The sequence below is a fragment of the Neofelis nebulosa genome, chromosome 10, assembly GCF_028018385.1.
Source record: "Neofelis nebulosa isolate mNeoNeb1 chromosome 10, mNeoNeb1.pri, whole genome shotgun sequence".
NCBI lineage: Eukaryota > Metazoa > Chordata > Mammalia > Carnivora > Felidae > Neofelis > Neofelis nebulosa.
In genome coordinates this window covers 60,254,053-60,280,708 of record NC_080791.1, presented here as the reverse complement: position 1 = coordinate 60,280,708, position 26,656 = coordinate 60,254,053, and the positions used below count along the sequence as shown (strand labels likewise).

The 26,656-nt window shown below is 38.3% G+C and overlaps 1 protein-coding gene across 1 annotated transcript in view; it reads right to left on the bottom strand.

Annotated features, from left to right (window-relative positions):
* RRM1 (ribonucleotide reductase catalytic subunit M1) overlaps positions 1-26,656 on the bottom strand; it is a 43,950-nt gene continuing 17,294 nt past the window's right edge. Inside the window, exons 8-19 of the mRNA XM_058687956.1 lie at positions 23,889-24,030; positions 22,485-22,568; positions 21,153-21,314; positions 20,466-20,545; positions 19,600-19,801; positions 17,243-17,392; positions 16,815-17,036; positions 14,379-14,455; positions 11,224-11,359; positions 10,339-10,434; positions 8,597-8,785; positions 1-1,611 (exon numbers count right to left, since the gene is read on the bottom strand). Of these exons, the coding sequence (XP_058543939.1) occupies positions 1,423-1,611; positions 8,597-8,785; positions 10,339-10,434; positions 11,224-11,359; positions 14,379-14,455; positions 16,815-17,036; positions 17,243-17,392; positions 19,600-19,801; positions 20,466-20,545; positions 21,153-21,314; positions 22,485-22,568; positions 23,889-24,030 (1,729 nt within the window). The 3' untranslated portion in view covers positions 1-1,422. The remainder of the gene's footprint in view (positions 1,612-8,596; positions 8,786-10,338; positions 10,435-11,223; positions 11,360-14,378; positions 14,456-16,814; positions 17,037-17,242; positions 17,393-19,599; positions 19,802-20,465; positions 20,546-21,152; positions 21,315-22,484; positions 22,569-23,888; positions 24,031-26,656) is intronic.

Below are 26,656 nucleotides of genomic sequence, written 5' to 3'. Positions count from 1 at the left end.
TGGCTGAAAACTTCCCAAATTTAATGAAAGATGTAAATCTACTGATCCAAGCAGGTCAACAAACATCAAGAAAGATAAACTCAGAGATCCACACCAAGGTACACTGTAATCAAACTGTCAAAAGCCATTAGGATAACTAGTATGAAAAATACAAAAAATTAGCAAGTGTCAGCAAAGATGTGGAATAATTGGAACTCTCATGCATTACTGGTAGGATTGTAAAATGGTGCAGCTTGAGCCTACAGAAAAGTCTGGCAGTTCCTCAAGTTCCTTCAAATTAAACATTGAATTATGATGTATTCCCATAATTCCACTTCTAGGTATATACCCAAAAAAACTGAAAACAGGAATTCAGATACTGGTGCATCAATGTTCAGAGCAGCATTATTCACAATAGCCAAAATGGTGGAAATAACACCAATGTCTATTCACATATGAATGGAAAGACAAAATGTGATATATACATACAATGGAATATTACTCAGGCTTTAAGAGGAATTAAAGTCTGCTATATGCTACATGGATGAACCCTGAAAACAGGCTAAGTGAAATAAGCCAGACACAAAAGGTCACATACTATAGTATTCCATTTATATGAGGTACTTAGAATAAGCAAATTCAAAGACAGAAAGTAGAATAGAGGTTACCAGGGATTGAGAGGTGAAGGAAATGAGGAGTTATTGTTTTAGAGTTTCTGTTTGGGATGATGACAAATTTCTGGAAATAAGATAGTGATGATGGTTGTACACTGTATATGTACTTTATGCCACTAAATTGTATGCTTTAAAGTGGGTAAAATGGTAACACTTATGCTAATATATTTTACAATAGAAAGAAGAAATAGGCATATGTTAAGATCAGAATTGTAGAAGGCATCTGAGTAATTTTTCTTAAAATTTCCTCCCTGAACTCTCAAAGAACAGAAAATATTTTTTCAAATTTGACCTTTGTATGACAATAAATGACAAATTTGGTCTCACATAATCGCTTTGAAATGTTTATTTCAGAATGACCAATAGGACCTTATCCAGATAAAGGTCCTGCCAACACTTCTCACAGGTTATGACTCAGTTTTGCTTCTATGGACCCACCAGTCAAAGCAGTAAAACTAAGTCTTCTTATGAAAACTGAGGTCACCAAAAAAGGGGTGCCAAGTGGGCAATGAAACCCTATTCAGTTATTTCCTATTTGCAAGATGACCTCTTTTGCATTCCTAAAACTTCTACTTTGATTCCCAATATATTGATTTAAAATATCAGTACTTTCACACTATTATATAGAAACAGTACTTTAAATCAATTGCTCCTTTTGCTGCAATAAGGTCCAGCAAAACCTTAGCACTTCAAGCAAACCTACTGTGCCTATCTATGCTCAAGAAATAGTTTGGCTGTGAGGAAGTGCTGGTCTCTTCCAAGCCTTTCCTCAGGACCCACACATCAGACACTCTTCTCTATTCTCTAAAGAGCACACCATGGCTGCTGTGTTCCTCTCCTTCTCTTCTTCTTCTTTTGTTGCCTTCTCCTTATCTTTCAGCTTCTCCTTATTTAGAGTGAACTGGATTGGATTCGCTGCTGGTCGTGTCCTTAAGTAATACATTCCAGTCTTCAAACCCTACACAAAGGAAGCAAATACAACAATTAGAAATTGTAAGAACACTAGACATTCGAAACCAATGTTTAAAATACATTTCCATAGATAGAAATGCAGTGGAGGGAGGGAGGGAGGGAAGATGGCGGCGTAGGAGGACGCTGGGCTCACCGCGCGTCCTGCTGATCACTTAGATTCCACCTACACCTGCCTAAATAACCCAGAAAACCGCCAGAGGATTAGCAGAACGGAGTCTCCGGAGCCAAGCACAGACGAGAGGCCCACGGAAGAGGGTAGGAAGGGCGGCGAGGCGGTGCGCGCTCCACGGACTGGCGGGAAGGAGCCAGGGCAGAGGGGCGGCTCGCCGGCCAAGCAGAGCCCCCGAGTCTGGCTGGCAAAAGCGGAGGGGCCGGACGGACTGTGTTCCGACAGCAAGCGTGACTTAGCGTCTGGGAGGTCATAAGTTAACAGCTCTGCTCGGAAAGCGGGAAGGCTGGAGGACAAAGGGAGGGAGAGCTGCTGAGCCCCCGGACGACAGAGCTCAGTTTGGTGGGGAACAAAGGCGCTCGCCAGCGCCATCTCCCTCACCCATCCCCCAGCCAAAATCCCAAAGGGAACCAGTTCCTGCCAGGGAACTTGCTCGCTCCGCGCAAACACCCAACTCTGTGCTTCTGCGGAGCCAAACCTCTGGCAGCGGATCTGACTCCCTCCGGCTGCCACAGGGCCCCTCCTGAAGTGGATCACCTAAGGAGAAGCGAGCTAAGCCTGCCCCTCCTGCCCCCATGCACCTTGCCTACCCACCCTAGCTAATACGCCAGCTCCCCAGCACCACAAGCCTGGCAGTGTGCAAGTAGCCCAGACGGGCCACGCCACCCCACAGTGAATCCCGCCCCTAGGAGAGGGGAAGAGAAGGCACACACCAGTCTGACTGTGGCCCCAGCGGTGGGCTGTGGGCAGACATCAGGACTGACTGCAGCCCCGCCCACCAACTCCAGTTATACACCACAGCACAGGGGAAGTGCCCTGCAGGTCCTCACCACTCCAGGGACTATCCAAAATGACCAAACGGAAGAATTCCCCTCCGAAGAATCTCCAGGAAATAACAACAGCTAATGAATTGACCAAAAAGGATTTAAATAATATAACAGAAAGTGAATTTAGAATAATAGTCATAAAATTAATCGCTGGGCTTGAAAACAGTATACAGGACAGCAGAGAATCTCTTGCCACAGAGATTAAGGGACTAAGGAACAGTCACGAGGAGCTGAAAAGCGCTTTAAACGAAATGCAAAACAAAATGGAAACGACAACGGCTCGGATTGAAGAGGCAGAGGAGAGAATAGGTGAACTAGAAGATAAAGTTATGGAAAAAGAGGAAGCTGAGAGAAAGATAAAAAAATCCAGGAGTATGAGGGGAAAATTAAAGAACTAAGTGATACACTAAAAAGAAATAATATACGCATAATTGGTATCCCAGAGGAGGAAGAGAGAGGGAAAGGTGCTGAAGGGGTACTTGAAGAAATTATAGCTGAGAACTTCCCTGAACTGGGGAAGGAAAAAGGCATTGAAATCCAAGAGGCACAGAGAACTCCCTTCAGACGTAACTTGAATCGATCTTCTGCACGACATATCATAGTGAAACTGGCAAAATACAAGGATAAAGAGAAAATTCTGAAAGCAGCAAGGGATAAACGTGCCCTCACATATAAAGGGAGACCTATAAGACTCGTGACTGATCTCTCTTTTGAAACTTGGCAGGCCAGAAAGGATTGGCACGAGATCTTCAGTGTGCTAAACAGAAAAAATATGCAGCCGAGAATCCTTTATCCAGCAAGTCTGTCATTTAGAATAGAAGGGGAGATAAAGGTCTTCCCAAACAAACAAAAACTGAAGGAATTTGTCACCACTAAACCAGCCCTACAAGAGATCCTAAGGGGGACCCTGTGAGACAAAGTACCAGAGACATCACTACAAGCATAAAACATACAGACATCACAATGACTCTAAACCCGTATCTTTCTATAATAACGCTGAATGTAAATGGATTAAATGCGTCAACCAAAAGACACAGGGTATCAGAATGGATAAAAAGACAAGACCCATCTATTTGCTGTCTACAAGAGACTCATTTTAGATCTGAGGACACCTTTAGATTGAGAGTGAGGGGATGGAGAACTATTTATCATGCTACTGGAAGCCAAAAGAAAGCTGGAGTAGCCATACTTATATCAGGCAAACTAGACTTTAAATTAAAGGCTGTAACAAGAGATGAAGAAGGGCATTATATAATAATTACAGGGTCTATCCATCAGGAAGAGCTAACAATTATAAATGTCTATGCGCCGAATACCGGAGCCCCCAAATATATAAAACAATTACTCATAAACATAAGCAACCTTATTGATAAGAATGTGGTAATGGCAGGGGACTTTAACACCCCACTTACAGAAATGGATAGATCAGCTAGACACACAGTCAATAAAGAAACAAGGGCCCTGAATGATACATTGGATCAGATGGACTTGGCAGATATATTTAGAACTTTACATCCCAAAGCAACAGAATATACTTTCTCCTCGAGTGCACATGGAACATTCTCCAAGATAGATCATATACTGGGACACAAAACAGCCCTTCATAAGTTTACAACAACTGAAATTATACCATGCATACTTTCAGACCACAATGCTATGAAGCTTGAAATCAACCACAGGAAAAAGTCTGGAAAACCTCCAAAAGCATGGAGGTTAAAGAACACCCTACTAACGAATGAGTGGGTCAACCAGGCAATTAAAGAAGAAATTAAAAAATATATGGAAACAAACGAAAATGAAAATACAACAATCCAAACGCTTTGGGACGCAGCAAAGGCAGTCCTGAGAGGAAAATACATTGCAATCCAGGCCTATCTCAAGAAACAAGAAAAATCCCAAATACAAAATCTAACAGCACACCTAAAGGAAATAGAAGCAGAACAGCAAAAGCAGCCTAAACCCAGCAGAAGAAGAGAAATAATAAAGATCAGAGCAGAAATAAACAATATAGAATCTAAAAAAACGGTAGAGCAGATCAACGAAACCAAGAGTTGGTTTTTTTGAAAAAATAAACAAAATTGACAAACCTCTAGCCAGGCTTCTCAAAAAGAAAAGGGAGATGACCCAAATAGATAAAATCATGAATGAAAATGGAATTATTACAACCAATCCCTCAGAGATACAAACAATTATCAGGGAATACTATGAAAACTTATATGCCAACAAATTGGACAACCTGGACGAAATGGACAAATTCCTAAACACCCACACTCTTCCAAAACTCAATCAGGAGGAAATAGAAAGCTTGAACAGACCCATAACCAGCGAAGAAATTGAATCGGTTATCAAAAATCTCCCAACAAATAAGAGTCCAGGACCAGATGGCTTCCCAGGGGAGTTCTACCAGACGTTTAAAGCAGAGATAATAACTATCCTTCTCAAGCTATTCCAAGAAATAGAAAGGAAAGGAAAACTTCCAGACTCATTCTATGAAGCCAGTATTCCTTTGATTCCTAAACCAGACAGAGACCCAGTAAAAAAAGAGAACTACAGGCCAATATCCCTGATGAATATGGATGCAAAAATCCTCAATAAGATACTAGCAAATTGAATTCAACAGCATATAAAAAGAATTATTCACCATGATCAAGTGGGATTCATTCCTGGGATGCAGGGCTGGTTCAACATTCGCAAATCAATCAACGTGATACATCACATTAACAAAAAAAAAAGAGAACCATATGATCCTGTCAATCGATGCAGAAAAAGCCTTTGACAAAATCCAGCACCCTTTCTTAATAAAAACCCTTGAGAAAGTCGGGATAGAAGGAACATACTTAAAGACCATAAAAGCCATTTATGAAAAGCCCACAGCTAACATCATCCTCAACGGGGGAAAAACTGAGAGCTTTTCCCCTGAGATCAGGAACACGACAGGGATGCCCACTATCACCGCTGTTGTTTAATATAGTGCTGGAAGTTCTAGCTTCAGCAATCAGACAACAAAAGGAAATCAAAGGCATCAAAATCGGCAAAGATGAAGTCAAGCTTTCACTTTTTGCAGATGACATGATATTATACATGGAAAATCCAATAGACTCCACCAAGTCTGCTAGAACTGATACATGAATTCAGCAAAGTTGCAGGATACAAAATCAATGTACAGAAATCAGTTGCATTCTTATACACTAACAATGAAGCAACAGAAAGACAAATAAAGAAACTGATCCCATTCACAATTGCACCAAGAAGCATAAAATACCTAGGAATAAATCTAACCAAAGATGTAAAAGATCTGTATGCTGAAAACTATAGAAAGCTTATGAAGGTAATTGAAGAAGATATAAAGAAATGGAAAGACATTCCGTGCTCATGGATTGGAAGAATAAATATTGTCAAAATGTCAATACTACCCAAAGTATCTACACATTCAATGCAATCCCAATCAAAATTGCACCAGCATTCTTCTCGAAACTAGAACAAGCAATCCTAAAATTCATATGGAACCACAAAAGGCCCCGAATAGCCAAAGTAATTTTGAAGAAGAAGACCAAAGCAGGAGGCATCACAATCCCAGACTTTAGTCTCTACTACAAAGCTGTAATCATCAAGACAGCATGGTATTGGCATAAAAACAGACACATAGACCAATGGAATAGAATAGAAACCCCAGAACTAGACCCACAAACGTATGGCCAACTCATCTTTGACAAAGCAGGAAAGAACATCCAACGGAAAAAAGGCAGTCTCTTTAACAAATGGTGCTGGGAGAGCTGGACAGCAACATGCAGAAGGTTGAAACTAGACCACTTTCTCACACCATTCACAAAAATAAACTCAAAATGGATAAAGGACCTGAATGTGAGACAGGAAACCATCAAAACCCTCGAGGAGAAAGCAGGAAAAGACCTCTCTGACCTCAGCCGTAGCAATCTCTTACTCGACACATCCCCAAAGGCAAGGGAATTAAAAGCAAAAGTGAATTACTGGGACCTTATGAAGATAAAAAGCTTCTGCACAGCAAAGGAAACAACCAACAAAACTAAAAGGCAACCAACGGAATGGGAAAAGATATTTGCAAATGACATATCGGACAAAGGGCTAGTATCCAAAATCTATAAAGAGGTCACCAAACTCCACACCCGAAAAACAAATAACCCAGTGAAGAAATGGGCAGAAAACATGAATAGACACTTCTCTAAAGAAGACATCCGGATGGCCAACAGGCACATGAAAAGATGTTCAATGTCGCTCCTTATCAGGGAAATACAAATCAAAACCAACTCAGATATCAACTCACGCCAGTCAGAGTGGCCAAAATGAACAAATCAGGAGACTATAGATGCTGGAGAGGATGTGGAGAAACGGGAACCCTCTTGCACTGTTGGTGGGAATGCAAATTGGTGCAGCCGCTCTGGAAAGCAGTGTGGAGGTTCCTCAAAAAATTAAAAATAGACCTACCCTATGACCCAGCAATAGCACTGCTAGGAATTTATCCAAGGGATACGGGAGTACTGATGCATAGGGGCACTTGTACCCCAATGTTTATAGCAGCACTCTCAACAATAGCCAAATTATGGAAAGAGCCTAAATGTCCATCAACTGATGAATGGATAAAGAAATTGTGGTTTATATACACAATGGAATACTACGTGGCAATGAGAAAAAATGAAATATGGCCTTTTGTAGCAACGTAGATGGAACTGGAGAGTGTGATGCTAAGTGAAATAAGCCATACAGAGAAAGACAGATACCATATGGTTTCACTCTTATGTGGATCCTGAGAAACGTAACAGAAACCCATGGGGAAGGGAAGGAAAAAAAAAAAAAAAGAGGTTAGAGTGGGAGAGAGCCAAAGCATAAGAGACTGTTAAAAACTGAGAACAAACTGAGGGTTGATGGGGGGTGGGAGGGAGGGTAGGGTGGGTGATGGGTATTGAGGAGGGCACCTTTTGGGATGAGCACTGGGTGTTGTATGGAAACCAATTTGACAGTAAATTTCATATATTAAATAAATAAATAAATAATAAAGTAAAATACATTTCCATAAACCACATCAGATTGTTTTCTAAACCTGAAATTCCATCTCCTGTAGGAAGCCTTCTCAAAAATGCTTAAAGACAAAGAGTCAGCACATTGTGTTCATTTTACCCCTAAAAAAGCTTATCTTTGGAAATGTCAAACATTTTTGTTCTATAGTCTTTTGTTTTTATGTGTATGACTTCCATGTTTGCCTAAAACAATGTCTGCCTTATAATTATTTAGAGAGCTAGACTGTGTCTCTGTAAAGAACAGATGATGACTACTTCAAGGATAAGTACCATCATCTTCTATTTGGTATCCCCAGTCTTAGCACATAGTATATATTCAATAAATGTCTCTTAAATTAAAAAGAAAAAAATTTAATTCTATATAAATACCCAGGTGATTGTCAGTTAATAAGGATGGAATCCAGAACACAGGACTTTACAGTTGCCAATGACAAGCTAAGTAATTTGGCTTTTAGATTGTAGATAAAGTGGAGAAACAATGGATGTTTTTGAACAGTGAGTGGGTTGACATGTGTAAAGTCTTATTTTAGAAATGGTAGCAGTGCACAAGATAATGCAGATACTAGAAGCAAAGAGATTAGTCAAGAAGTTAAGAATAATGGTAGTGGAACAGGAAGAAAGATATTCAAGAAACAGTACAAAGGTACAACCACCACAACTTGGTGAGTAATTGTATGGAGAATAAAGGGAGGGTCGTAGGTAACTCCCAAGGTTTCAAAACTAATAATGAAATAATCCTAAAAGAAACAAGAAAATCCAAAGTGAGAGCTTAATCTGGCACAAAAACCATGGTTTGGTTTTAACATATTGGATTTGAAATGAAAGAACTAGGTGGCAATATTTAAATAGGCAGCTAGAAAGTAAAACTGCTCCAATTCCAAAATATCCCAAGCTGGCAACAAGTCCATGATTTCCTCCACCAACCTGCTTCCAGCCGTAGAAGTGCATACTAGTCAGTTTGCCATAGTTAGGCTCAGCAATGTGGATGTTCAAAGACTGGCTTTGATCAATGAAAGCACCTCTTTCAGCTGCCATCTTAAGAACGGTTTTCTGTGAGATCTCCCACACAGTCTTATAAAGTTGCTTCAGGTCATCAGGAATTTCTGGTATGTTCTGAAGAAGGAAAAACAAATGTTTATTGCACTCTGGTTGAAGAAATCAGTATAATTAACATAATTTTTTTAATGTTTATTTATTTTTGAGAGAGAAAGAGAGAGCAAGTGGAGTAGGAACAGAGAGAGAGGGGGAAGAGGATCCGAAGCAGGCTCCGCACTGACAGCAGCGAGCCTGACGCAGGGCTTGAACTCATGAACTGTGAGATCATAATCTAAGCCAAAGTCAGAGTCTCAACTGACTGATCCACCCAGGCGTCCCTTTAATTAACATAATTAATGATACCAGGGTCTGGCCTCAGTTCTATTTCCTGCCAGATCTGACCCATACCGTTCAGTATCATACAATATGAGCCCTTATCAAGTTTCCCAAGACTGCTTACTCTGGATTAGAATGTCCAACAAAACTCCATTTAACCAACAAAATATATGGCTGGTGGTAATGATTAAAGATCCATTTCTATTTGGATTATAGCCAAAATATTCATTGTTCTAGAGGCACTTAAAAAAGGAAGGAACCAAGCAGCAATAAATGACCCTTGAGCTTTACAGAAAACACAAATAATCAGGGCTATAACTCACAGGTACATGATCAAGGGAAGCAATGAAACAAACCCCTTTTGGAGTCAACAGAACATTTTCTTAGGTATAGGGTTAATCTGCATCAAAACATACAGACTAGCTAATAGTGTTACCATTTCTTCCAGCAAAAATAGAACTGTTACAGAAATCTTTATCTGTGTTACCAAGGAGACAAATGTTTAGACAGAGGTCTCCATCCACAAATAAATGCTTCTTGGGCACCTGGGTGGCTCAGTCATTTGAGCGTCCGACTTTGGCTCAGGTCACGATCTCGCCGTTCAGAGTTTGTGCCCCACATCGGGCTCTATGCTGACAGCTCAGAGCCTGGAGCCTGTTTCAGATTCTGTATCTCCCTCTCTCTATCTGCCCCTCCCTGGCTCGTGGTGTCTCTCTCTCTCTCTCAAAAATAAATAAACATTAAAAAAAATTTTTTTTTTAAATAAATGCTTCTTGATTCTCAGCTGCAAATATGCAAATATTTTATTGTTAAATACTATTTGCGGCTGTTTTTGGGACACTGAGTCCTCAATCTCCACCATACTTTTAAATTAAGTCTGACTCTCTAATTTCACACTTTATCAGTGGTCCCCAAACTTTGATGGATTTTGGAATGACCCAGATGGTCTTTAAAAAATACTAATGCCTGGTTCCCATTTTCAGATATTCCAACTTAATTGTTATGCAACCTAAGCTTCCGAAATTTTTTTTAAGCTTCAGAATTTTAAAAGCTCCCCAACTGATTCTTATGTACAGAGAAGTTGGAAACTACTGCTTTATATTATTGCACAAACAAGAGGGAAAGGCCTAGCTATGTGAAGATGTATATAATCCTAGCACAACAATGCAGAGGTGAACATAAGCCTATATGACCACAGTGAATAGCCATTCTTTCTCTCCACTGCCTGGGATAAGTGAGAAGGTACCGATGTCCAACTTAGCTACTAAAGAGCACACTTCATTTTCATTCTGTACCTGGATAGAACCATTGCATGCAATAATCTGATTTTTCATCTCTTCATTCCACAAGCCCCGCTCGGTAAGATCCTTCAGTAAGTGCGGATTTACAATCTGAATCAAAAAGCAAAAAAGATGCCAAGGAATAATTAAGAATGACAGGGCTAAACAGGATCACAGGCCTGGAACTTAAAGTAAATAAGATCATTTAAAGAAGCATTTAACATTAGATTACCTGGTAAATTCTGTATTTTATAAAAGTGAGAGGCCCATCCTACCAAACAAAAGTTGTATTCCTTTAAATCTTGACCTGTTATTCAAGAAATGTAATATTTGCAAAGGTGAAAAGAGCCAGCATTGCCTAAGATGGGTAAATCTTTGTGGACTCTTTTTTTTTTTTTCCTAAGAAAGGATACAATAAATACTTAAGAAAAATTAGAAATGCATCCACTCCAAACCTACAGAAATTGATTTCAGGAGATCTGGAAATTCACAAATAAAAATCTTCTAGATTAGTGGTTCTCAACCCTAGCTGCATGTTAGAATTACCTGGGAACCGTAAAAAAAACACTAGTCCTACCTACCAGAAATTCTAATTTGTAAACAAGTTATTTGTAAAAATTTGTGAATTGTAACCATCATTACAGGATGGTTAAATATCATGTGAACTCTAACATCAACAACTTATTTTCCTATGTAACCCTCAAAAATTCATTCTTTTGACAGATATTTATTAAATGTCTATTATGTGCTGAAATAGAGTAACACTGGAGATGAAGATGACTCACTTTATCAAAGCTGTGCCCTGTACTAAGCAAAAAGGGGCAAACTAAATAGGAGTTGTCATTTACTCCCAACATCGGGCTTTTGCACAATCTCCTGTAGGTGGAGTCGTGATCTCACCTGAAATTCTCCCGACAAGACTCTGCGAGTATAGATGTTGCTGGTATAAGGTTCGATGGACTCATTATTTCCCAGAATCTGAGCAGTTGAAGCAGTAGGCATCGGGGCAATAAGTAAACTGTTTCTTATACCATACCTAAAGAAAAGGAGATTATCAGATGCTGGTCCTAAAGCTATAATCTGCCAGGAAGGCAGTTACTTTATGTCATTGTAGTAAATGCAGATGCTGTCAGTGACACCATACATGCATTAGACTCATATAATGACTTTTGCATGCAACCCCAGTAGAGATGCAACTTCACAGTATGAATGGTATAGCTTGCCCCTCTCCTAAATGCCTGAATCCTCAACTCAATTAGCACAATTTTTAGTGCTGGCAATTCTTATTATACCGATTTATTAGCATTTGATACACTAGCTTGCTCAGGGAAATACTCAAATGACTGTTGGAGAGTCCCCACCTGTATCAGGGTACATTCATTCAACCCTCACTCTTTTCTAAGTACCTATATGATCACTGTGCTAAGCTCTTTAAGGAAAAATAATGATGTGAAAGTGGTCACAATCAGACATCTATCACCAAAATTCTCCACAGGAAAAAATTATGCTCAGATTATGTATATTCCTGACTTCTTCTATTACCTCTTTAATCATAATGTTCCTAGAGGAAGGTTAACATCTTTGACTCTATTCACTGCCAAACAGAGTGCTTAAGGAAGAGTACACTATCTGAACACTGCCCTTAGCTTGTTCTTCAAAGCTTAGCCTAAGAGATGACCCCTCTGGAACATCTTTCCCAACCAGGAAGACAATGCTGAATACAAATGCCAAATATAAGGGCACCTGGGTGGCTCAGTTGGTTGAACGTCCAACTTTAGCCCAGGTCATGATCCCATGCTTCATGGGTTCGAGCCCCGCATCAGGCTCTGTGCTGACAGGCTCAGAGCCTGGAGCCTGCTTCGGATTCTGTGTCTCCCTCTCTCTCTGCCCCTCCCCTACTCTCTTTGTCTCCCAAAAATAAACATTAAAAAAAATTTTTTTTTAATGCCAAATATAAATATTTCTTCTGCAAACATTTTCTATGACATGTACCTTTATGTACATTTTAACTACTTGTGTTACGTGTCTTACCTTATTTAGTCTTAAGTTTCTCAAAGAGTTTGTCTTTACTACATTCTATACCTCTGGATTTACACAGTACTTAGCTTAAAGCTTCATATCCTAATGGAATCTTAATCTCACTTTGTCACTTTGTAATTTTGAGGCATCAAGCAAACCACCAAAAGACCTCATGTCTTACTTACTCAGTAAAGTGGACAGTGATTTCCTGTCCAAAGATAGGAAAAATGTATTGAAGAGTCATATATATATATATATATATATATATATATATATATATATATATATATGGCACATACCAAACTATGGAATTGTCTGTAATCATTAAAAACATTAGGCAGATCTGCATGGACTAAAAAAAGAAGGATGTCCAAAATAAATCCCTAAAGGTCTTAAAATATGTCAAGTTAGGGGCGCGTGGGTGGCTCAGTCAGTTAAGCATCTAACTTCGGCTCAGGTCATGATCTCACGGTTTGTGGGTTCGAGCCCTGTGTTGGACTCTGTGCTGACACCTCAGGGCCTAGAGCCTGCTTTGGATTCTGTGTCTCCCTCCATCTCTGCCCCTTCCCCTGCTTGCACTCTGTCTCTCTCCCTCTCTCTCCCAAAAATAAACATTAAACATTAAAAAAAAAAAAGAATGTCAAGTTTGATCACATCTTTGGAACAAAACTGTATGCATCTGCAAGCGTACTGAAAGTGGTCTAGAAAAATACACACTATTAACAACAGTTATCTCTGGGAAAAGGAGTAAGCTGGTTTTTGTTTGTTCTGTGGAACAAGTGGTTGGCAGAAGAGGTATAAAAAGAAGGGCTGTTGTGGCACCTGGGTGGCTCAGTCGGTTGGGCCTGACTCCAGCTCAGGTCATGATCTCATGATTCGTGAGTTCGAGCCCCACATCGGCTTGCTACTGTCAGCACAGAGCTTGCTTTGGATCCTCTGTCCCCATCTCTCTGCCCCTCCCCTGCTTGTGTGCTCTCTCTCAAAAATAAACAAACATTTAAAAATAAAAAAAGGAAGGGCTTTTACTTTCCATTTTATTTCTGTATTTGAATTTTATTATTCATGTATTAATTTTGAAAATTTAAAAAGTTGTGTATACAAAAATATCTATAGCATTTTGACAAAAAAACACATAAAAAATAAACTATAGCTTCATGTTTGTAAAAGTTGAATTTGCATGTAAATGTACACATGCACACATGTTCAAAAGAAAATCTGAAAGATGAGAGACAAGAAGATACAAACAGGTTTTTGGGGGAGGTGGTACTGGGATACTTTTCATTTTACTCCCTTTCACACATATATTTTCCTAGATTTTCTAATATGTATTATTTGAGTAATAAAACAATTTTAAGGTGAACAGATATTTTTAAAGAGTATTTTAAACCTATTACTTCCTTCTGTAAACATTAAACACTTTGCATATGGATTAACCCACAGATGACAGACTCATGAAGAAAATGAAAACAACTTGTTTATTATTCACTAAGCAAAACATTCTACCTGCCCTTAAATCTTTTATGTTTCTTAGATTGAAAGGCCTTAAAAAACCTCAAGTTTCACAGTTTTTCTTTCACACAGTTTAACACATTACCCTCCAAAACCTCTCCAAAATCCCTAACTTATTCCTATCACAATCAATTCAGCAAAAGCCATTTTGACAAATCACCAAGGTGGTTAAGCAAAAAATAAAAGTGAAAAACATTTAAAAAGCAAGCACAATGGAAAATATGAAGGTTTAATGAGAAAAAGAATTGCTTAATCCTGATAGTTAAGCCCCTAAAACAAGATGAGCTAATAATAATACCTACCATTTATTAAAATGTTTTCAGTGTACCAAGCAATTTGCAGGTTACTATTCATATATTATCTTACAAAGTATTTTTACAAAAACAGTTCTGTAAATAGGTCATGTAAGCCCCATTTAAAAGAGAAAAATAAGTTTCAGAAGTTAATAAAACATACCTAACTTCTGAAAGCCACAATGAGAGTTAAACCCTCCTTACTTTAAAGCTACCTTACATCTCCTTACTTACTTTGCAATCTTTTCCTTGAGAAGTTTCCAGTCCCATAGGTCTGTAGGAATAACATTCCACATATCATACTGAAGGATCTAGGGAAAAAACAATGCAAATTTATGACAAACCACCCTACAACAATTTAAAACCATTACAAAAACCGAATGACTAACTGCCATGCCCTACATCCCAACAAATGTCTTCTAATGGAACTGTGTGAGGAATTCAAAGTCCAGAGATTCCCCTGGCGAAATTTCCATGCAGTCTAACTGATTAAAAGAATGTTAAAAAAACTGGTTAAGGCTTACCTCTTCCCCTTATCATATCTAGAATCCATATCATATCTACAAACCAGGAAATCCTAACATTAACACAAGTATATTGCTGAGATGCATTCTCTTTGTATAGTAAAGTGTTACTCTATTTTCATCTTTCTTAATTGCTTTGATCTGCCCCTTGATCTATTTGCTTAGCTACTAGACATCTATTTTCAAATCACTGCATATCAGACTTCCCCAAAATCAGCAGGAACATCAAGACTAAAAAGAACATAACATTTTATTTTACACTGAAGAAAATCATTCTACCAATAATAAAGGCAGTGTGGACAGCAGAACTGTTCCCAGGTTCTCACCCCCTGGTGCACAGCCCATGTACAATGTCCTCCTCCCAAATGTGGGCAAGACCTGGGAATATGATGGATGTCACTTACATGATTATGGCAAAGGTGAAAAGTCTCTGCAGATGTAATTAAGGTCACCAATCAGTTAATTTTGAGATAAATAAAAGAGAAATTATCCTGGGTAGACCCGACTTATCAGATAAAAGCCCTCAAAAGAGCAATTGGACTCGGGTATTCTTGAAATGAGACACTCTCTCTCACTAGCTTTGAAGAAGCAAGATGTCATGAGTTCTACAGAAACAAAAAAAATGAATTCTGCCAACAACCAGGTGAGCTTAGAAGAGGACTCTGAGCTTCAGATGAGACTCCAGCCTCTACCAACACCTTGACTATAGCCTTGTGAGACCCAAACTAAGGCAAGCTTGGAACCCTGACTCAAGGAAACGATGATAACATATGTTGTTTTAATGTACTATATTTAGCGAAAGAAAACTAATACAGTTAGCATTCTTCTTAGATCACTTTTACCAATGACTAGTTCTAAATAAAACATTAAAATAAAAGGGAGGGGTGCCCGGGTGGCTCAGTCGGTTGAGCGTCCAACTTCGGCTGAGGTCATGATCTCATGGCTCATGACTTTGAGCCCCACATCAGCTCTGTGCTGACAGCTCAGAGCTTGGAGTCTGCCTCGGATTCTGTGTCTCCCTCTCTCTGTTCCTCCCCTGCTCATGCTCTGTCTCTCTTTTAAAATAAATGAATGTCAAAAAAAATTTAAATAAACAAAGGGGTGAGGCGTCTGGTTGGCTTAGTTGATAGAGCGTGGGACTACTGATCTCGGGTTTGTAAGTTCAAGCCCCTGTTGGGTATAGAGATTTCTTAAAATAAAAATCTTAAAAAATAAATAAATAAATAAATAAATAAATAAATAAATAAATAAAAGAACTTTGCCTACGATAAAGGGAGTCTGGCTGGCTCAGTTGGTGGAGCATGCGATTCTTGATCTCGGGGTTATAAATTTGAGCCCCATGTTGAGTGCAGAAATTACTTAAAAATTAAATCTTAAAAAAAAAAAAAAAGAGTATCTTTTTAACTCTAGAGAACAAAAGTACCATATTAGCTTCCTATGGCTGGTATAACAAATTACCATAAATTTGGTGGCTTAAAATAACAAAAATTTATTCTCTCCTAGCTCGGGAATCCAGAAGCCCAAAATGAACATGTTGGGAGGGCCACACTCCCTCCGGAGGCTCTAGAGCAGATTCTGTCCTTTGCCTCTTGCAGCTTCTAGTGACTATCAGCATTCTTGGGTTGTGGATGCATTACTCTGGTCTCTGCCTCCATCGTCATGTTGCCTCCTCCTCCCCTCTGTCTCCTATAAGGATACTGTCACTAGATTTAGGACCCAGCTGGAAAATCCAGGATAATCTTATTTCAAAATCCTTAATTATATCTGCAAAGACTTTTTTATTTTTATTTTTTTTTAATGTTTTTTTAACGTTTATTTATTTTTGAGACAGAGAGAGACAGAGCATGAACAGGGGAGGGTCAGAGAGAGAGGGAGACACAGAATCCGAAACAGGCTCCAGGCTCTGAGCCGTCAGCACAGAGGCCGACGCGGGGCTCGAACCCACGGACCGTGAGATCATGACCTGAGCCTAAGTCGGACGCTTAACCGACTGAGCCATCCAGGCGTCCCTGCAAAGACTTTTTTAAACCAAAAAGATAACATTCACAGGCTCCAGCAATAAGATGTAAACATATCTTTTTGAGGGCAACCATTCAGCCTACTACAGGAACTTATAAGCAAAAAGAAATTTCATCCATATACTTACTCCTTTGCTGACTGGAGAGCCCTCATAGGTTTCATATGGGCCATGCTCCTTGGCCAGGTCACAGCTGGCTTCCAAGGCTCCATAATAAATAGTTTCAAAGATTTGCTTGTTTAGTAACTGGGCTTCTGGACTCTCAAAAGGATACCTCATCAGAATAAAAGCATCTGCCAGACCTTGTACCCCGATTCCAATGGGGCGATGGCGTTTATTTGATAAGCATGCCTTTGTGCCAACAGATTTAGAGAAGAAAGAGACATTACTGAATAGAAAAGGCAACATTCTGCACCAAATGATACCCTCTCTCTTTTTATCTCCATTTTCTCACACCATTCCACTGACAGCCATTTAAATAATGACTGGCAGACCGTGATACACTCCCTCCAACTTAGACTTCAATAATTACCAATAAGCAAAAAATCTATTCATACCTCTGGGACAGGGTAGTAATTAATATCAATAATTTTATTCAAGTTTCGGACAATGACTTTGGTAACTTCAGCCAACTTCTTAAAGTCATATGTGTGTTCTGACGTGACATACATATTCAGGGCTAGGGAAGCCAAGTTACAGACTGCAACCTGGAAGGCAAAGAAAAGGGGTCAAGAATCACACAATTTTTATTTCTTCCCCATGTCAATGACAGCAACATGTAAGCCTCTAATGCTCTATGATATTAAATTATAAAATTTTTATCTTTATCTTCTCCCTCTCATCGTTCATTTCTAAATCCCAATACCTATTCACATGTGAGTTATAACACGCACCAGTGAAATAAGTAAGGAGAGAGAATCTGTGTTCCATACTCCATGGCTCTATGACCAGACATACATCCCATTGTGGTATAATTTTTTATGTATATTCGTCTCAGTCAGGAGATGTATGCTGTCTAATATACCAGCCACTAGCCACATGTAGCTATTTCAATAAAATAAAAAATTCAGTTTCTCAGTTGCAATGATCATATATCATGAGCTCAACAGCCACCAGATACAGAACACTTCCATCACTATAGAACGCTTTTCCAAATTACACATTCCTACCTTACTCTAATTGAGATTCTGATAAGCCTTTAACAACAGGAGATCCAAGTTTGTGAATTCTGAAAAAGCTCTTCAGGTGATTTTCCACTACACTACACTAGGTGATAGGCTTCTCCAGGAAAGAATCATATCTTATTTACCCTTATATTTTTAGTTCTGGTACCACATCTCACATATAATAAATGCTAAATAATGTTAAATGAATATTTTCTTTTCCACTTTGATTAGGACTATCCTAACCCAAACTCTCAACTCCTCTCACCTAGACTCCCTCATGCCCTTCATATCTACTCAATTCTATACAAGTTGCCTAAGTACCCATTTATAAAGTATAACTCAAATCACATAATACAGTAATTGAGTCTGATAAAGGCTAGGGAGCAAAATAAGGGAGGAAAAGACAAAAGAGTTCTAGGAATAAGGACAGAAGGATGCCATTTTTAAATACGGTTGTCAAGGAAGACATCACTGAGACATCAATAGGACATATGAACAAACTGAAAAGGTTAGATAGCAAGCCATGTAGCTATCTGGGGGGTGGGGGGGAAGAGCATTTTAATATTCAAAATAAAGTAAACAGCAAAAGTCCTGAGGAAGGAGTGTGCTTGATATGTTTGGGAACAGCAAGGAAATTAGTAGGGCTGGAGCACAGTGAGCAAGGAGGGAAAGTAACAGTAGATGAGATGGGCATCCCCAGTTGTGCATGACCTCATGGGGCATTATAAGGATTATGAATGAAAATGAATGAAGTATTGATACATACTACAACACAGATAAGCCTTGAAAACATGCTAAGTGACATAGGCCTGACACAATAGGCCACCATATTATATGATTCTGTTTGTATGGAACACCCACAAGAGGCAAATCCAGAGGCAGGAAACAGATTAGTAGAAGTTGCCAGGGGCTAGGGAAGGAGGCTTCCTCCTCCTTTCCATAGTTTATATCCAACATCCAAGCAGCCTGTCTTTCAACCACTACAACAATCTCCTTAGGCTCACCTCCAACCTCTTCTCACACCAAAACACTCTATCACCAGAAACAAGAACCATCCTTCTCATCCTAGCATTTTGATGCTATTTTCCTTCCAGGAACCTACAAGGGCTTCCTACCTCTGCGACATGCCAGCTTTCACCTACTACCTTCCCTCCCTCAGCTATAGCCATCTCTCCATATACCAAACCATAATGTATTTGTTCCATCAGAACAAACTTATTTGATACACACTGCATAAAACCTATTCCTGTCTCTGATCTGACGGGCTATTCTTCCCAAATGGAAAGCCTGTCCATAAACTTCTTTTTTAAGAAACCAAATCTATGTCCCATTTCTATCCTTACCTCTTCTGTGAATTGCCTTAAAGATCCGAGATTAGAATTTTGTCTCACCACTCACTGAAAAGACTCTCCACCTGCTTATTATATACTTTAAACTGAATGAACATCCTGACACATTTTTGTGTTTGTCCTAAACCAACATGACTGAACACTGAGTAAAGATTATTACAACAATGCGTGTGTAATAAAAAGGTGATTAAATCTTTTCTACATGGCCTAGACTGTAAGATATTTGAGGGCACAGATCACACCTGTTCCCTTACAATCTCTACTTTGGTGCCCTTCTATTTACAACAAACTACAAAAACTCCCTTCCCTCACCTCAAGTGAAATCAAGTGAGGGATGCACAAACAATAACTGCCTAAGATTCTTCTCTCAGTACCCTGGGCAGAAGTTTTTCTACCTACCTCATCTTTGCTGGTATACTCTACTATTTCTGTGCACAGGTTGCTGCATTTGATCGTTCCCAGGTTCTGCTGGTTGCTCTTCCGATTACAGGAATCTTTGTAAAGCATGTACGGGGTACCTGTCTCTGTCTGAGACTCAATGATGGCATACCAAAGCTGCTGAGCTTTTACAACTTTGCGGACACGACCCTGTTTCTCATAACTGAAAGGCAAAGCTAATATTATTTTAATATTCCCTAAGAAAATCTTTATTGCAGACAACTTGAAGACACTAAAATATAAAATTACAAAAACTCTTAAATTGTTTACTATGTTTTGCTAAAAGGGTGGGGGTGGGGGGAAGGAATATGATCTTTATTTTACTGTAACTAAAGCCACAGAGGAAAATCAGACAGCTCTGGACCTATTTGAATATACCCCAATTCCACTAAATCAACAAAACCCTTCATAAGGAAAAGGAATAACACCTCAAGTGGTCAAATCTCCTACTATTGTACTATTATTTAATAAACTCTTGACATGTGTCCTAACTGTTCTTGATTCCCAGGTGCGATATAAAGCATAACTTTTTTTTCTTTTTTTGTCAAATGTACTGACAAAAATAATACTCTCTGTCTTAATTTTTAAAAGGATCAGTTAAAAACCTCTTTATAACTCCCAAAGTTTTAAGAAAGAAGATAGAAACTCAATTTTGGTGAAGATTCAGATAGCAAATCTGACCAAAATATATTATTAATCACATTCTCTACTGGATGCTTCTGGGATTCCTAGAAACTGGCTAATGATTGATGGTATTTTGACACTTGGATTCCCCAAATAAAAGAGACATACGGTTAAAAATGATTACTTTCATATTTTTCCCATACCTTTCATATAGCTTCTCAAATTCCTCTCCCCAAACCTCATCCAGACCAGGACATTCATTTGGACACATCAAAGACCAGTCCTACAAAGGGAAGAACCCATACGAAACTTTAAATAACCAACCACACATAGTCCATTAGGAACACTGAAAGGGACAGGGTGACTTCTATAGACTCTCTTGGAAATCTGCTACAGAAATGATCATTTTGGACTCGGGCTCAAACATCTAATTCTACCTGTTTATACATGATCTTTTAAGCATTTAGGTCCGATAGCATCTACTTTAGAAAATAAAAATCCAAGGGGTGCCTGGGTGGCTCAGTCGGTTAAAGCCGACTTCAGCTCAGGTCATGATCTCACAGCTCGTGAATTTGAGTCCTACATCAGGCTCTGTACTGACAGCTCAGAGCCTGGTGCCTGCTTCAGATTCTGTGGCTCCCTTTCTCTCTGCCCCTCCTCTACCCTTCCCCTACTCACACCCTCTCTCTCCTTCAAAAATAAACATTAAAAAAAAAATTTTTTTAAAGAAAACAAAAATCCAAGAAGGTAGGAATGGCATCTCTTAACTTGCTTAAAATTCTTCCATAGCATAACATGCAGGTGGGCTCTTCCTAAGCATGATTTAAGATGACAAAAAAGAAAACTGATATGAATAAAGTTGTTCTTACCAACAGGTACCTATTTCTCACCTGATTAGTCTCCACTCGTTTCATGAAGAGATCCGGAATCCAAAGGGCAAAGAAAAGGTCTCTGGCACGCTGTTCTTCCTTTCCTGTGTTCTTCTTTAAATCAAGAAACTCAAAAATGTCTAAATGCCAAGGCTCCAGATAAATAGCAAATGCCCCAGGTCGCTAAAGGCAAATACATCATCATTCTTTTCAAAATCAGAATGAAACAAAGAAACTTCATATTTTCCAAGGCACTTTTATAATATCTCCTTTGATCTTCATTACAAGTAAGGAATTAAATGACATAATACAAGTAAAAGTACTATAAATATAAGTACTAGTATTTTTCTTATAATTCTAGGAGTGAAAAAGAGCAATTGATAAGAAAGAACAAGAAAGATGAAATAACTTGTCCAGAGTGACACAGTGAACTACAGACGGAGCTTCCTTCAGTTGTCATCCAGCTACTTTACATTATATGACACGTATGCAAACCCCAAAGAAAATCACTTTAATTCTGACAATTATAAATTGTGCTCTTACCAAAGATCAAAAAAGTGATGTCTTATATCAAGATCTCCACAGATTGTTTTTAAAGTCCATCAAAGGAAATTCATCAACTACCAGGTGATTAGTGTGTCTACATATACGTAAGAGGCAGCCTCAAGTGGCAAACTATCCTGCTGATAACACTGGGCAAACAATCCAATTCTCTCAATTCTACTTCTCCCTCTGTGAAACAGGCAGAGTTTTGTTTTTGTTAAACAACAAAAACAACAAAAAAACCCCTACAAGACTATTACAACTCCTTTGCAAGATTAGGTATCAATATAAGTTACAATTTTAGAAATTCTTTGCCAATAAACTGTCATATAAAAAAAGCTGACTGGGGGCACCTGGCTGGCTCACTCAGTAGAGCATGCTACTCTTGATCTCAGGGTCATGAGTTCAAGCCTCACACTGAGCGTGGAGCCCACTTAAAAAATAAAATAAAAATAATACAAAGCTGACTAGATCATTTGCTGCCTGGAGCCAAAGGTAAAGTATGTATGGGTGGGAGTGATGGGGTGATTAATCAAAGGTGCTTGAGGAAACATTTTGGAGTAATGGAAATGTTCTATATCTTGATTGGTATAGTGATTACATAAGTATACACGTTTGTCAAAACGCATCAAACTGTACACTTAAAGTGTGTGCATTTTTGAAGTAAATTATACCTCATTAAACTGATTTTGAAAGTAAAAAAAAAAAGCAAAGTAATTACAAATATACACACTAAATCACCTTATTTTAAGCATTCATGGTTAAAGATTTTTAGTCCTAATTTCCAAGACTTCAAGTAACAGAGCATACCTTGTTTCCACCTTGATCCACATATCGAGCTGTGTTGTTATATACTCTCAGCATTGGCACAAGGCCATTGGAATTGCCATTAGTCTGAAAGAGAGACCGAGAATAAAGGCATCTGGAGGAGAAAAGTGGGACTAAGTAAGCATGGAAAAGAACAAAATGGCTCAACAGTGAATATGTTACAAGAGCTCTCCCAGTCTAAATAAAGTTTTATCTGCTTTCCATCTCTCCCTTTATAAACAGAATACCCAATATAAAATAAACAAAATATTGTTTTCCCCTAATTGTTGTTTTAATGTTCTTGTTGCATCTCTAATTTACAATTACAAGTCAAAACAATCTGAAACCAGGGTAGCTGAACTTAACCTCCATACCTTATAATGGTCATTATATAAAGATATACTTTGAGTAGAATAAAAACACAACTACAGTGTCTTTTTCCCAAAAGGCAACTTACAGTAAGAATTATACACAGTGGATAAATGAAGACAATAAAGATATATGGAGATTCTCAACAATAAATGGATTCTAGAATGAAGATAAGAAAACACAAAGACTCCTAAAAGATACCTCATCAAAAATAATCCTTCTAACTCTAAGGTAAGCCTTTAAACAGACTAGAAAGATAAGTGAGCAATGGCTCACCCTATTATTGTGTGTTAAGTGCTCCAAAACACTATGTAATAGAATAGTTTCCTCCTGGACTCCCTAACTTTCTTCTGTAGGGTCAGATATTTTCTTCACATTACAGGTGAGGAAACAAACCCAGAGATGTAAAATAACTTATGCTAGGCTGCATTACTACTAAGTAGAGGAGACGGGATTTAAATCCAGGTCTTTCTTATCCAATATCTTCATCTTGACTCCCAATGAATAATGAACTAGCAAAGGGCTAAATTTACATCATAAAGAGCCAACTTGTAAAACATGAATCCTGGCTCTACTACATATTAAGTGACTGATCTCTGGAAGTAATTTAATTTTCTAAGCCTCAGATTCCTCACTTGTAAAGATGATATTGCCTTTAATCACAAAGTTATTGCAAAGAGTAAAGTTCCTACGATGTGTCTCTAATGGTACCCATATCCTATGGCTTATAGCAAGGATTAAATGAGTAACTCAAACTTTTATAACAAATTTAGCATATAATAAGCAATCAATAAATGATAGCTGCTATTATTATCACATCAAATCCAAATTCCAAAATCTGAGCCAAAAAAATCCGACAGATCATCTCATCTAAACCAGAAGCTAGAAATAGTGAAATGACTCCCTCCAAGTCACACAGCCAGTTAGCACTTAACAGAGACCCAGGTCTCCCAAGCTCCAGCGTATGCCCTCTCAACGATAAGCCTGGCTGCTTATCTTTTTATCCTACAATCTTTTAGTCATAAAACAGAAGCTTACCCCAGCAATGTAGCTGCCAGTAGCTCGAATACAACTCACAGCGACACCAATTCCACCAGCAGACTTGGAAATCAATGCACACTGCTTTAGAGTGTCATAAATGCCTTCAATACTATCATCTTTCATACTCAGAAGGAAGCAGCTACAGGGGAAAAAAAAAGTCACAACTCAGCAAGGAAATGAAACAAAGCAGAGAAACAACACTGACTATACACCCCCAAAACAGTAAGTTGGGCAAATAAGATTTGAAGTTTACAAAATTCCTAGTTATTTTAGAAAAAAAATTAAAAAAACTTTTACTGGATATGGCATAAGACATATCAACACATCCTATTATTTTAAAAATATCTTGCTGCCTATCCCAGATGTTAAGCCTAGAAGGAAGTCTTATAATAAAGTCAAAAATATTAACTCACATGTTTATCAGACTGCAGATGTGCCTTAACACATTTTCTCCTGCAAATTCCTAAGCATAGATCAATAATAGGTCTTTCCAACCTATTAGTAAGCCAAGAAAAATTTATGAAATAAAAAAACATCTATCCAATGGTCAATTCTTTGACAGGTCCTCCAAAAGTTAGCTGCTTTAGTCTTTTGGAAGACAACCCCTCCAACTTGTGCTTTGGATCTCATCCTGCTCCCTACCTCAGGAACTTTACTTACTCTACCAAGGATCCCTTCACTATCTTGAATATACATCCACTCAAATGAATTCTATCCATTGACTGTTTCCATTAAATATGACAACATTCAAAAAGATACAGAGAATAATATGACATATACTTTGTACTTATCACCTACATCAAGAAAACCAACACTACATATATAGTCTAATTGCAATCCCATACCATTTCCATGCATTTCTACCTTCTAAAAACATTTATATACATTCTACATTTTAAAATTTCATTTATCCTTCTGCAACTTGCTTTAACTCAATATTGCTCATTCCTACTGGTACATGTCACTAGTTAGTTTACTTCCTTTGCTATAAGTTGTTCCACTGTATGGCTATGCCAATACATTTGTCCATTTGCCTGTAGATGGGCATTTGGATTTTCCAATTTGTTTGCTATTCTACACAATGTTGCTGTGGAAATTCTTGAACATATCTCCTGGGGCTTAGGTGTAAGGATTTTTGTAGAAAATAAACCCACAACAGGAAATGCTAGGTCAAAAGATACGCATTATGTTCCACTATACTAAAGATTGTCCAAAGTGGATGGGTAAGTATACTCACTTAGCAGTGTATGAGAGTTCCCTATGTTCTACATTCTTACCAACACTTGGTATTACCAGCCTTTTAATTTTTATCAGTCTGATAGGCATGAAATATCTCATTATGTTAACTTTTGTTTTCCTAATTACTAGCAAAGTTTATTTATCACCTCACGTTTACTGGCCAGTCAAGTTTCTTCTGTGAATTATTTTATCCTTTGCCCATGTTTCTATTTAGTTTTAGGTCTTTTTCTTTTTTTTTTCTTTTTAATGTTTATTTATTTTTGCAGAGATAGGAGAGACAGAGTGTGAGCAGGGGAGGGGCAGTGAGAAGGAGACACAGAATCCGAAGCAGGCTCAAGGCTCTGAGCTATCAGCACAGAGCCTGAAATAGGGCTCGAACCCACAAACCATGAGATCTTAACCTGAGCCAAAGTTGAACGCTTAATTGACTGAGCTGCCCAGGTGCTTCCCCAACTTTTTAAAAAATTTTTTTAATGTTTGGGGTACCTGGGTGACTCAGTCAGTTAAGCGTCCAACTTTAGCTCAGGTCATGATCTCATGGTTCATGGGTTCGAGCCCTGCATCAGGCTCTGTGCTGACAGCTCAGAGCCTGGAGCCTGCTTCAGTTTCTGTGTTTCCCTCTCTCTGCCCCTCCCCCACTCTCAAACTGTCTGTTTCTCTCTTAAAAATAAACGTTAAATATTTTTTGATTTTTAAATTTTTTAAATGCTTATTTATTTTTGAGGGAGAGAGAGAGAGAGAGCAAGTGAACACATGAGCATGGGAAGGGCAGGGAGAAGGGGAGACGGAGAATCCCAAGCAGACTCCACACTGTCAGCACAGAGCATGATGCAGGCCTCAAACTAACCAAATATGATCATGACCTGAGCTGAAATCAAGAGTCAGACACCTAACTGACAGAGCCACCCAGGAGCCCGTCTTTTTCTTGTAATCCCTTGATAGTTAACATACACTGCCAATATCTTCTGTCAGGCTGAAACTTGTTTTTCCATTTTGTTTTTGGTTCACATTAGTTTTTAATTTTAATGTAGTCAATTTTTCCTTTATGATGTTTTATCTAGTACACTTACTTTAAGAAATCTTTCATCATTCTGAGATCACATATAATCTCCCATTAAGATGCATGATGAAGTATTAAGAGTCATGATGTCTACAACTTACTTTCAAAAAAATCAAAAAATTTTTAAAAATTTTAAAGATAAAAAATACATATATATACATATGATAAAATGGTAATAGTTTTTTTATCTAGGCAGAGGTGAGTGTATAGACATTTACTATCCTTCCTTCAAACTTTTCTGAATATTTGAAACTCATAGTAAAAAGTAGGAAGAAAAATATTTATCTATTTTCTCTAATGTTCTAAAAGATTTTACTTTCACATTTAGATTTTTTTTTAACATATTTCTGTATATGGAATGAAAACAGGAAATCTAATTTTCCCCCATAGGATAACCAATTTCCCTAGCACCGTTTCCCCCAGTGAAATGCAGTAACACCTCAATTATACATCAAGTTCCCTTATA